This window comes from Pongo abelii, chromosome 19 (assembly GCF_028885655.2).
Source record: "Pongo abelii isolate AG06213 chromosome 19, NHGRI_mPonAbe1-v2.0_pri, whole genome shotgun sequence".
NCBI classification, from domain to species: Eukaryota; Metazoa; Chordata; class Mammalia; order Primates; family Hominidae; genus Pongo; species Pongo abelii.
In genome coordinates, this window is record NC_072004.2 from 44,623,871 (window position 1) to 44,637,702 (window position 13,832).

At 42.7% G+C, this 13,832-nt stretch overlaps 1 protein-coding gene across 8 annotated transcripts in view; it reads left to right on the forward strand.

Annotated features, from left to right (window-relative positions):
• The window catches only part of GOSR1 (golgi SNAP receptor complex member 1), a 50,058-nt gene extending 44,047 nt beyond the window's left edge, over nt 1-6,011 (forward strand). For 4 of the 8 annotated variants that reach the window (XM_063717848.1, XM_054535150.2, XM_054535153.2 and 1 more), the window contains exon 9: nt 1,647-6,011. In XM_063717848.1, coding sequence (XP_063573918.1) covers nt 1,647-2,011 — 365 coding nt within the window. In that variant the 3' untranslated portion in view covers nt 2,012-6,011. The remainder of the gene's footprint in view (nt 1-1,646) is intronic. The other 4 variants (XM_063717849.1, XM_054535152.2, XM_063717850.1 and 1 more) reach the window with 2 other exon arrangements.
• Nucleotides 6,012-13,832: the final 7,821 nt, after the last annotated feature.

Below are 13,832 nucleotides of genomic sequence, written 5' to 3' on the forward strand. Positions count from 1 at the left end.
TAGGATTATTAATACTTCCCAGAAACCCATTAGGGAACCAGGAAAGCCTGGCACTCTGAGTCATTTGATTCAGCGAACGTCTGAAAAGACAAGCCTTCTAGGCAAAAAGCTTTCCTCCCCAACTGCCAAAGGGGGAGGGACCTAGAATTTTCAAAAGCTGAGTATCCTGTAGTCCTAGATAATTTGAGTTCACTTTTAGTTTGATATGTCTTTGCCTAAGGAAAAGACTCTCCTGATGTGTGCTGTTGTTCTCCAGTCCACTGTGAATTTTGGTCTTGCCTTGTCGCCCTAAGTATAAAACCACATGTCCAAAATCACATTTTAGATAGGGCTATAAAATTTACAGAGTGCTGTTATATACATTATTTCATTTTACTAAACTATGAACTCAATTGCCAGCCAGAAAAGCTGATTAGTGAATATAAGAGTTTGTATTTAGTCAAACTTTTGAAACTTTGAAATAGAAGTGTGAGTCAGATAGCTGATGATTTAAAACACTAAAGCCTTTCTCAATTGTTCATTAGAATTTACCACTAGTCTTCTTTGTGACCTCTTCTCTACTACTCTGTAAGCATCTCTCCCATAAGTTCTCTCTCTCTCTCTCTTTGTTTTTTTTTTTTTTAAAGACAGAGTCTCACCATTACCCATCCAGGCTGGAGTACAGTGGCACGATCTCAGCTCACTGCAACCTCCAACCTCTCAGGTTCATGCAGTCCTCCCGCCTCAGCCTTCTGAGTAGCTGGGACTACAGACGTGTGCCACCACGCCCGGCTAATTTTTGTATATTTTGTAGAGACGGGGTTTCACCATGTTGCCCAGGCGAGTCTCAAACTCCTAGGCTCAAGCAATCCTTCAGCCTTGGCCTCCCAAAGTGCTGGGATTATAGGTGTGAGCCACCCTGCCCAGCCCAACACTAAGTTCTCTTAAGGCAAAGTAGTATACTGGAACCTAGCATAGCGCCTCATACAAATTAGTCACATGGGAATTTTACAATTACTCCAAAAGAATGTGTTCAAAAAAAAAAAAAAAATCAAACAAAATGGGTGTGGGTTAGTCAGGGCTAAAGTTTAGTCTGCTTTCCTCCTGTATCTGCCTTCTGCTGCAAAGTAACTTTGAAAATGTTAATAATTCACCATTGTCTGATTATATAGACCCTAGAGTTGGTTCCCATGAATTGCCTGAATCCAAGGTGGGAAAAGATCAGGTATTTTCTTCAAACTCTCAAGCAGAACTCCCCAGTCTTCTGAGAGAAGAGGAAAAGAGAGAGAGAGAAGGAAAACGAGGAAAGGGAGGGAAATGGGTGGTGGAGAAGGAAAACGAGGAAAGGGAGGGAAATGGGTGGTGGTGGCGATGGGAGCTGGCTATGCCTGTGCCTCCTTGCCAGAGTTCCTCCATTCCTGGCCACGCTGGCTCCCACCCTGACCTGAAGCCTGGCAGTAAGCCCTCAGTGCTTGGGAGCTGTCATCGTCCTGTTCTTCTCCCTCTCTCTCTCTATTACTATTCTTATTTGTGTTACACACAAGACTGGGAGATGTGTATTGGTTAGGGGCCTTGAGCTGCAGCGCATTCCCGGTTTGGGCAAGTGCGTCTGCTAAAGATTTCCTTGGTGTGAGTTTCTTCCCCATGCCTTTCATCACTGTTTCTAGACACCACTGATTTTTGTGATTCCTGCGACTTTTCGCCAGAGAGGCTTCTTCCAAATATGACCTTAATAAAGATTTCCCAAAGATCGTTTTCCTGCTGTAAACAGCCTGATCCAGAGGATCAACCTGAGGAAGCGGCGGGACTCGCTCATCCTAGGGGGTGTTATTGGGATCTGTACCATCCTGTTGCTGCTGTATGCGTTCCATTGATGGGATGTCTTCAGGGACTCTTGACAACCACCACTTTCACGCCCTGGTCTGGAATAAGGAAACATCGGAGGGAGAAGTTGACTGTCTTGATAATTAGCCTGACCAGCAGGATGAATGCAAGACTGACAGTGATGGACTCTGTGACATGGTCAGGTTGAGCTGAAGCCACAGTTTTTCTGTGCTGTCTTTTCTAACACATTTTTCTGTTTTTAATTAAAAAAAAAAACAAAAAGGTTTTCAGTTGCTTTTGTCTCCCTAGGAGGCAAGTAAACCAATCAAAAACAGAGTTTTCTGTGTTTCCGTGGTAGTGTTGAAGCCTAATGACAAGCCAGGTCTTACAGCTGGGCTCTTCAGAAAACCAGGTTTCTACATCCAAAGACTGCTTTTCTTTTAGCCGCCAGATTGGATTGTGAATAAAAATAATTCTTGTCCTCTTATTTTACACTCATAATGAGAAATCACAAGTTCTTTCTTGATGATCTGTGCTATAGATTTCTACTCTGTCTCCTCAACTCTGTTGATATTTGAGGAAAATTCTGTTTTTCATAGATTCTTTGAGATGCTGATGGACCAACTTCAGCATGTTTGAGGTTGTCTGAAATGGAGATCACTGTAAAACTGTCTTTTTCTTTTAAATTACAAGTACACTGGGGTTAACTGTATTGCTGGAAAAACATCAAGAATGGCAGTCTTATATTTAAGGCATCAGTCATTGTTTCCATTTTTTTTAATTCTTCCCTTGAATTAATATTTTCTACTGAAAAGAAGTGTAATCTCAGTTCCACTATGATAAAAGAAACGAATTGCCAGTGTCTGTCAGTGCCCCAACTGCTCCTCCTCATACCAGCATTGACACTGGTAGCTGAGGAGGGGACTGCTCAATTTCTAATGTGATCTATTCAAGAAGCCACATATAAAAAGGCATTGAGGGTTCACTGTCCAGAGAATTGCATTTGTAAATGCTCCACAACGTGTGGGCAAAAGTTTTAAGACTACTGCCTGATGTACCAGGAATCCTGAGTTCTGTGAAAATCTATTCATTCCAAATCTGTTAAGCATTTCCAAACATCCAGAGAATGGTTTCACTGTTGAGGGTGCATGTGGCAGAATCTGTCTGTCTCTGCAACTGTCTTCTGTTACCATCCCCGGACAGTGACAGATTTTAAGCCAGCCACCAGAATTCTTTTCGAGTTAACCATTTCTTAGTTTCTGTAAATTCATGACTTGTCTTACTGAACTACAACCTGGTTTGTAGACTTCCAGCATCTACACTGCTGCTCTTCACCATTGGAATTCACTGTGGTATTTATAGTATTGGCTTCAGTCCGAGCCACAGGCAATAAAAGGATATCAGCATGTAGTTCTCAGCTACATCATGGTGTATAGATGCTGTTATTCAGGTGAACTTGCTCACGGGTGGACTAACACCTGGTTTGGTACAGAGACTGAGAAGTTTTTCATTCTGGTGTCAAAGTTTTGTTACATTATGGGTGTGAAGGGCATTTGATATATTTTTCTTAACTATGGGGTTTATTTTTCTAAATATGGGTTGATTGACTGTTCGTCAATTCAGGGTACCCTTAAAGGAAAAGTTTTTCCATTGTGAACCTTAAATGATCAGAGAAGTAAGTTCATTGATTAAATTCTCTGTTGGGAGAACAAAACTTTTCTCCCCTGACACTTTATTATCTTTGATTTTTCAAAGGGCCTTGATTGGTGGTTGTGTCTCGGTTAGAATTTATGGGACTTTGCTGTGTAGTTGGCATTTATAAAATCTGAAGTATCATAAATAAAGTTATTTATTTAATTATACTACCAGTCTTTTTTACTGGTCTGATTCTTTGGTGCATTCATTAAAGCTGATTGTGTGAGAGTGAACTGGGACACAAGCTAGTCTAGCTCACTGCAGCCAAGCAAACCGTGTTGACGGCTGATGGGCTTTTCCATTAGGGTTTTGCTTATGTGAAGTAATGGAATTATGTTGGTTATTTTCTTTATGAAAATAAACCAGTTCTTCCAAGGAAGTTAAAAGGCTTGGTGTAGATGTTGGTGTCAGATAGGTCTGACTAACCTCCCCGTGCTGCAGCCCATAGTAAGGTGACCCAGGGCCACATGTAGATAGCTAGGCCAGTGCTTTTTCCTCTTAGGGTTTCTTTGCAGAAAGAAACCTCCAGCAAGGGAAGAGAGGTATGTGTCCACAGGAAGCGGCTCCGTGTGGATCCCATGAAGGTATTTGAGCTCTTTCAGCTCCATGTCATTTAACTTTTTTGTTTAACCACCTTGGCTTTCTCTCCTTTTTTGCTGTCCTCCTTATGGACCAGTTACCAGATTCAGAGGCTAACAGTTAGTTACTTGTTAATGCTAGTCACAGCCAGGAGGTCAGAAGGAATTTTCTACTTCTGGATCCAAATGTTGCCTCTTAGGGGAAGTTATGCCCCCTCAACTATTGTCTTATTGTAATGAATCTTTCCTTTTTGGTCCTTTTAAGTAACCACTCAAAACTTTTCATTTCACTGAAAACATATGAAAAACCATGACAATAGGGCTGGGTGCAGTGGCTCACGCCTGTAATCTTAGCACTTTGGGAGGCCAAGGCAGGCGGATCGTTTGAGGCCAGGAGTTTGAGACCAGCCTGGGCAATGTAGCAAGACTCTGTCTCTACAAAAAAAATTAAAAGATTAGCCTGGCATGATGGTGAGTGCCTGTGGTCCTAGCTCACAGCTACTGAGGCTGAGGCCAGAGGATCACTTGAGCCCGGGAGTTCAAGCCTTCAGTGAGCCATGATTGCACCACTGCACTCCAGCCTGGATGGCAGAGTGAGACCCTGTTTCAAAAAAAAAAAAGAAGAAGAAACATGGCAACGAAAAGGCAGGAAATTCCAAAAGACATATTTCTGACATTTCGTTTTTATGTGTACTGATGACTTTAGTAAAAATGTGGAATAAATTCACCACTCAAATTCAAACTCAGATCCAAGTGCTTTCACTTATCTATCCTGGCAATCTCTACATTCTTGTCAATTCCTATTAATGATGCTGGAGGACTCCCTGTAATCTGCATTTGCTCACCTTTTCTTTCCCTCATGATAGAAAGGGGCTTTCCTTCTCTATGATTTTCCTGTCTTTTTCCATACTGCCTGGTACTCGGATCAGGCATGGAAGAAAACACATGAGAATGGAGACAGGTGATGAGAGGAGATACCATGAGAGCAATCCTTATACGTGGAACCAAATAATACTTTAGCTCTTTCATACTGGGTGTGAATACATCTGAATAGAAAAAGATAACTTACTGAGCTTTTTGATGCAGTGGCTCTTGGCCTCTATGGAATTCAGGCACCTTGGGTTTGCATTCCCACTATTAATTTTCTGTTTCAGTGTTAGTGATCTCAACCTGATGAAAATGACTTTAAAGAACTGGACTAGCCTTTTGGTTTCTGATAGCTCATTTGATCGTTTGTCAGATATGATTTTTGGAAATGGATTGAGTCTTCTAACTTGGAAGATTAAGTTGTTGCGGATAACTGGCCATGTCTAGTGTTACACTGAATTTTCTGGCAAATGTAAGTAAAGAACAAATGGATTCTGCTCAGAAAGTTAGAATCATTGTGTTCCACTCTCCTGTTAGGTTAAGGGTTGTTTACCCTGGTCTCCAAAAAGATGCAGAACTTTTCATCACGGTCTTAATAAACTAATCTTGTTTATTCCTTTATAAACCTGCATACTCTTTAAGTTTTGTAGGCAAAAAGAAAATGAGAGAGGAACAAGTGAATTTTGAGGAGTTTAGCGGATAAGAAGCTTAAAGCTGAGCCATGCATGGTCTTGAGGGATCTTTCTCGTTTTCTCTACCTGAGAGCTCACTTTAATATCAAGGTATTTGCATTCATTCCCACCCTGTTAGCTCTTAAGGGAGGAGAGAAATCAATTCCAACCAGACTTTCCTGTGATGGAAGATATTTCCTCTTGAAAAAATGCCAATACAGATTTTTAAAATCTATTATTTTCCAAATGCACTTTGTAAGTTTTTGCTTTTAAAATAGCTTCTTGGAACCAATTTTATTGTATTTGTACTTAATTTTTGTTCTCATCTAAATGTGCATTTTCTGACTGTATAGAAGAAGCTTTGGTATGTAATTTAATAATAAATTAGAAATCTTAATGATTGCATTTGTGGTTGTTTATATTGAAACAGTAACTATCAAGGTAGTTTGGGGATAGAGATTATGGTATCTTTGGTGTTGATAAGTGTTTCTCATGATGTCCTGAAACGCAGGATGAAATAATACAGGTGCTGAAAAGCTGTCACGTGTCATTCAGAAACCATCATATGAACAGTCCACTAGTATTTTAGCCCTAGAAGTGAAGGGGAATCTCTTAACATGAAACTTCAGGAGGCATGATGGGAATCTAAAATTGTAGAATTGCCTGGGTGCAGTGACTAACACCTGTAATCCCAGCAGTTCGAGAGACCGAGGCAGGAGGATTGCTTGAGACCAGGAGTTTGAGACCAGCCTGGGCAACATAGCAAAGCCCTTGTCTCTACAAAAACTAAAATTAGCCATTCATGATGGTGTGCACCTGTAGTCCCAGCTACTCGGGAGGCTGAGGTGGGAGTATCATGAGCCCAGGAGGTCAAGGCTGCAGTAAGCAATGATTGTGCCACTGTACTCCAGCCTGGGTGACAGAGACCCTGTCTCAAAAATAAATTAATTTTTAAAAAATCGTGTACTGCTGAGCTTTAGTACATTAGTTGTGCAACCAGTCCCACTGTCTAATTTTAGAGCTTTGCAGTTAATCCAGCCAGTGGTCAATTCCTCCTCTATAAAATGGTGATAAGGATGGCTACCATAATTGTGCCCTGATTATATTGTCAGGGTTATGTGAGGAAATGCTCATAAGCATCTCAGCAAAGCCAGGGGTGCAGGGCTCACCTGATGCAAGAGATATCCTTGGGTTTGTCCTAATAGTGAGAAACCGGGCCTCTTTTGCCTCTTTTGTTCCCTCTTGCTGATGTGGGAGAGGAGAGAACATTCAAGAGGTGATCAGCAGACATCCTTAATTTTGATAAAGGCAGCTGAGTGGGGAAATGTAAGGTCGGTTCTGTGTAGATAGACAGGTGGAACCCAGCAATCAGTTTAACCAGCCTCCAAGCGGTTCTGATGCATGCCAGAGGTAGAGAACCACTACTCTAGAGTGTCACGCTCTACAAGTACACACATTCTATTTAGTCATTCCATTCTAGACCGATAGCTTTTATTTTTAGTTGGGAACTATTACAAATTGTGCTGCTCTGGACATTCTCGAACATGGGTTTTGGGACACACATGTACACTTTTCTGTTGCTTATACCTAGGAATAAGATTGTTGGATTATAGGTGATGCACATACTCAGTTTTAAGATACGTTGTCAGACAGTTTTCCAAAGCAGTTGTGCCAGTGCCCATGCCTACCAGTAATGTGTGAATATTCCATTTCCTTCACATCTTCAGCAACACTTAATGATGCCAGTCAGAATTTGCATTTCCCTGGTAGCTAATGAGGCTGGGCATTTTTACATGCTCACTAGCTATTAGGATATCTTTCTTTATGTAATATCCCTTCAGATGTTTGCATATTGATTAATCTGACTCTTTTTCCAGTTAATTTTTCCTTTGTTGAATAAATATGTTGCAAATATACCCTCCCATTCTGTGACTTGTCGTTTACTTTCTTTCCTCTTTTTTTTTTTGAGACGGAGTCTCACTCTATCACCCAGGCTGGAGTGCAGTGGTGTGATCTCGGCTCACTGCAACCTCCGCCTCCCAGATTCAAGCAATTTTCCTGCTTCAGCCTCCCCAGTAGCTGGGGTTACAGGCATGTGCCACCACGCCCAGCTAATTTTTGTGTATTTTTAGTAGAGATGGGGTTTCACCATGTTGTTCAGGCTGATCTCGAACTCCTCCACCCACCTTGACCTCCTGAAGTGTTGGGATTACAAGCGTGAGCCACTGCACCCAGCCATACTTTCTTTTTTCTTTTTCTTTTTTTTGAGATGGAGTTTTGCTCTGTCACCCAGGCTGGAGTGCAGTGGCGTGATCTCAGTTCACTGCAACCTCCATCTCCTGTGTTCAAGCGCTTCTCATGCCTCAGCCTCCCAAGTAGCTGGAATTACAGGTGCGGGCCACCACACCCGGCTAATTTTTGTATTTTTGGTAGAGATGGGATTTCACCATGTTGGTCAGGCTGGTCCCGCCCACCTCAGCTTTCCAAAGTGCTGGGACAGGCATGAGCCACCATGCCCGGCCTTGTTCTCCTTTCTTAATGGTGGTTTTGATGAAGTTCTTAATTTTAATGTAATTCAATTTATCAATTTATTTCGTTTGTGGTTAGTGTTTTTGTATCCTGTTAAGGAATCTTTGCCTGCTTCCAATGCCATGAAGATATTCTCCCATGTTTTTTTTTTTTTTTCTAGAAGCTGTATTATTTTGCTTTTCAATTTAGAACTTGAAATATTCTGCAACTAATTACTATGTATGATTTGAGGCAGGGGTCAAGATTCATTTTTCCATATGGATATGCAATTGATCCAGCACCATTTGACAAGGTTGTCCTTTCTTCACTGCACTGGAGCACTAGCTTTGTCATAAGTGAAGCAATTGTCTAGGTGGGAGTCTTTTTCTGGATGTTTCATTCTTTTCCATTGGTCTGTTTTTCTATCCTTGAGAAAATACCACTCTATCTTAATTACTGTAATTTCACAATAAGTCCTGATATCTGGTAGTACAGGTCCTGCCCATTTGTTCTGTTTCCTCAAGGTTGTCTTGGCTATTCTTGGTCTTTTGCATTTTTATATAAATTACAGAATCACTTTGTCAGCTTCCAAGAAAAACATGCTAGATTTTTATTGGTATTATACTAAATATATAGGTCAATTGGAGGAGAATGAACATAGTTACAATATTGACTCCTTCGGTTCATATCATGATATTTCCCTCCACTTATTTCAGTCCTGTTAATATTTCAGTACTGCTCCACCTGTCTGCCCTCCAGGCTGGTGCTGGCCTCTGGGATGGAGGAGCTTCAGGTATACTTGGAGAAAGAACCCCAGGTGTCTCCTCCAACCCTTCATGTTCTGTCCTTGACTGTGGCGAGGAGAGGTGGTGAAGGGAAGAGACCAAATAGGAGTCAGAGGAAAGGAGGCTGCAGTAACCCACTGCACCTTGGTACAGGGTCCTGTACTGGAGAAATCTAGAGATGATAAAGTATGTAAGGAAAAAACCACAAGGCTGGTTACAATCATACTGGGTAGCAGACAATGGGATGTAAAGGAGAAAGAGGCCTGGACACTTTGGCAAGAGGAGAGCTTAGTATGCGTGGATTGGACAGGACTGGTCCTAAAACTCCCTTCATCACAAAAAAGCTGCACGTCCCTGGAGAAGACTCCCCTCATTGGGCCTCTTTCCTCACCGTGAAATGAGAGGACTTGGACCTGATGCTCTGGATGCTTCCTTCAGCTCTACCACTAGGACACTGGTACTGATGGAGGATGATGGCAAGAAGCTAGGTTGAATGTGTCTTGCCCTTTGCCCTGTCCCTCCAGGTGTAGTTTTTGAACTCTAACCATCCATGCACTCTTCCTTTCCACAGAACAGGTCCCTGTTTCAGGCTGACTTCATCCTGCTGGATGGAATTCCAGCCAATGTGATCCAAAGAGGGAAGCAGTACCAGGCTGCGGCCCTCGTTATGCTGAAGATGGAGCCTCCTGGGAAGCTGCTACCCATGGTCATCCTGGTGAGGGCTCTGGACCTCCCTGCCTACACTGTGCTCTGTTCATTTTAACCTCTGCTCCCAGGGACCCAGCCTCCTGGCTTTTGACTCCCAAAGCTACCCCCACTTAGCAGATCCAATCCTTGTGTTCAGTCACCCAGTGATTGCTTGCTGTCTTGTCCTTCCTCACCTGGAACTACCTTCTGAGAGTCATAATGGCATCTCTTGGTTCTCATCCTGAGGCTACTCAACCTGTTTGTGACCTTTGAATCTATTGAACATTCCCTCTTTCTTAAACATGTTTTCTCCTTTTGGTTTTAATGATTTTTTTTCACTCCTATTGTTCACACAGTGAGTGGACAGCGATTGTCAGTTATCTCATACATCCAGCTTCTCCTTCTCATTCCAGTATCCTGACTCAGACCCTCATGGCATTTCTCCCAAAGCACTGTTAGCCTTACTTGGCTTCCTTCTACCATTCTCTCCTGCACTTAACCTATCATTGCATTCACAGAGCACCACAGATCGTGACAGGCAGGGTGGAGGGGTCTTCATTCTTCCTACTACCTGGAAGGCAGTAATCTTACATTAGCCATATGTTCCCCCCGGAACACTCAGCATAGCATCATCCATATGGGGAGAGGTGAATAAATGCTTAATTCTTCCTCCTTCTGACTTCACCCTCCCAGCTTCAGCTCTCCCACCCCAATACTGTTCCTGCCCTCAAATCCTTTGCTTGCCTGGCTCCTGGCTAAATCCTGGATCTGAAACTCAGATTCCAACTGCACAAGCTCCGATACTATTTGCTGAACACTCATCTGGTAGCTGAAGTCATTGCTATTGTCACCATAATGTGCCTCCCACGTTTGCGCCTGTCTTCAAGGTACCAGCTCCACCACTCTCCATGTCCCAAAGCAAGAACCCAACAGCTGCCTAGTTTTAAAGAGATCTGAGGCACCTGGGACAACATGTAAACAGAGCTGCTTGAAATTTCACAAACATCCATATGATACTACAGCAGAGAATCTTCACGGCAATTTGTAAATGGAGGCACGAGGAGATGGATGATTGAGCCAGGGCCTTCAGCCTTGTGATTGTACTTTTAATGTCTGAATTAATTTAATGTAAGCTAATTATAGACTCACAGGCAGTTGTTAGAAATACTAAAGAGATCCCATCTATCCTATTAAGTCAAGTCACTTAGCATTTATCCAGTACATACTGTAGGGTGGTTCTCTGAAATTCTCTAGCAATGGGTCTTGAGTAGAGTAGGAATACAAATATATTAAGCAAAAGTGTTGCATCTGCATTGGGAGATTTATCATTTATCATGAAAGACAGGCAGTACATATGAGAAAAAAACAGAAAACAGTATCTGTGATATGGTTTGGATGTTTTCCCTCCAATTCTCGTGTTGAAGTGTAGTCCCCAGTGTTGGACGTGGGGCCTGGTGGAAGGTGTCTGGGTCATGGCTTCATGCTGTTCTCCTGATAATGAGTGAGTTCTCACTCTGAATTCACACGAGATCTGGTTGTTTAAAAGAGTATGGTGCCTCCCCTCTGTCTCTTGCTCTTGCTCTCCTGCTCCCTCTCTCCATGTGACATGCCTGCTCTGCTCCCCCTTCACCCTCCACCATGATTGAAAGCTTCCTGAAGCTTCACTAGAAGCTAAGCAGATGCCAACATGCTTCCTATACAGTCTGCAGAACCATGAGCCACTTAAACCTCTTTTCCTAGTAAATTTTCCAGTCTCAGATAATCCCTCATAGCGATGCAAAACAGACTACCACAATCTAGAAACAGAGTTTGAGATGAAGAGAAATAGCTGTAATCACTATAGTATCTATGGAGAATGTTCCACCACAAGTGGGGAGTCTTTAGGGAGAAGATCAAAGGGCAAGGCGAGCAGCCCAGCGGGTTTGTCATACCTGACCAAGGAGAGAAGCAGATAAAGACGTTAGCATGGCAGTGACAGGAGGATGGAAGAGAAAAATAAAATACGTGGTGATGGGGGAAGAGTAGCTGCAGCATGCCTGTGTCCAAGATGGAATGGAGAACGTTGGAGATGTAAGCTTCCTCAACACCTAGGAGCCTACGGGGGGCATGTTGTACTTCCCTAGAAATACTAACATTTTACAAAACAGCGAGTCTAGTATCTATCGCTAGGCAGAAAGCAGCAAAGTAAAACTTGTGCTTGCTTTAACATGTTTTCAAAATCTTTATGACATTTTATATATAGAAAAAGGGAGCAAAATGATAGAAGCTTATGAACCAGAGCAGTTGTCAGAAACAGTAAAATCAGGAGAAGGAGGCAGTTTGGGGGACAAAGATGAGGTGTTCTGTTTAGATGCATGGAGTTCAAAGAGTTGGCAAGATATGCAGGTGAGCGCCTGGCAGGCAGGACAGCTGGATTGTGTTTCTGCTGCTGGTCACCACCTCCACCCCCAAATCTGGCTATTACTAGTTGTAGTCCCTCTGGGTCTGAGAGAACATAGATAAGACAGGCAGTAATATACTTTATGGAATCTTAGATTTGATTGTGTTCATGCTGCCTTTGCTTCACCATCTGGTGCCCAGGTTGAACAGGTTAAGCCCACTCTCACACCTCAGAATCCCCCTTCACTAGTTCAGCCCTCTGTTCACTCATCTCCCTCACATGACCACTTCCTCCCATGGCAAACAGCTGAGTTGTTGTCAAGACACAGAGGAGGGCTAAGCCTGCAAATATCATAAAAGTGACCTGTGCAGGCTCTGGACTCAGACTGTTGGAGTCTGAGTCCTCAGTACTTAACAGGTGTGTGTTTCAGGGTCCTCTTCTCTGAATGGAGATAACAGAATTTCCATTGTGAGGTTGTTAAGGGATTAAACGACAGGACAGACGGTGTGACTCAGGATAAATAGGAGTGATATGTGAGTCTTTACTATTACTATGTAGCAATATGTTATTATTGTTAGTTGTTTATCTTTGGGTATGTTGTTATTATTTTTTTTTATTTTTTTTATTTTTTTTTCCTTCAGCCAACTCACTCCATGTTGTTATTAGTTGCTTATCCTTGGGTATCTACCCACTTCATCTGGACTTTGGGTTTTCTATGACATTCACCATCTTTCCATGGAGTTTTCCAGGTTCAAGCCAATGTGAGCCGCTTTGATATCTTTGCCTCAAGAGTATTCTTTGGGCCGGTCCCATGTGTCCGGCATTAAAGACCTTAGATAGATACCAATGGCATAAATCCTGCATATCAACCAGTTGAAAATGAAAACAAAATAGTTCTTTTTTTGTTTTTTTAGAGACAGGGTATTGCTCTGTCACGTAGGCTGGAGTGCAGTGGCACAATCACAGCTCACTGCAGCTTCAGCTTCCTGGGCTCAAGGGATCCTCCTGCCTCAGTCTCCTGAGTAGCTTAGTTTGTAGGCATACACCACTACACCTGTGTACCTGGCTAATTTTTAACTTTAATTAGGGACAGAGGCTTGCTGTGTTGCCTAGGCTGGTCTCGAACTTCTGGCCTCAAGTGATCCTCTGCCTTGGCCTCCCAAAGTACTGGGATTATAGGTGTGAGCCACCATGTTTGGCCCCAAATAGGTGAAGAATAAAAAAATGAATGTGAGAATCAGGGACCCCTTTTTTAAGAGTCAAAAGCAGGAAAGAGGAAACCTAATAGTATCTAACTGGGGACCAGGGAAGATTTGATGAGAATAGCTTGGCTTTGCTCCATGAATTCTGACTGAAGGCACCGTACTCAACACCTCTTCAATATAAACAATAAGAGTAAGATGATCAGAGATTGGAGGAAAAGCTTTGAAAATAAGCAGAGGCTAGTTTAAGCTATAAGGATGTGAATGATAGAGGAGGTATATAAAAAATCAAAAGTTAAGGGGCTGATTCTTAAAGGGCACCTGTACTCAAGGTGGAAATAATAGAGGTAATGATAACGGCTGCTATTTGAGGACTTGTGTACCCGAGGCACTGTGCTAAAAATGCTCTCTGTACATCACGGACATAAACATCACCACAGTGCCTGAAATAAGAGACCTGGTTATCACCTCCCACTGACAGATAAGGAGATTGACACTCGGAGAGTTTATTACATCGCCAAGTATCAAAATTAGAGGTGAACATGGACTCAAATCCAGGTCAGTCTGACTCCAGGGCATGACGCACAGGGAAGTCGGAGAGCGCGAGCGTGAGTGTCAGGGCAGCAGGAGACCAGCCTGTCAAGGCAGCAGCAGGG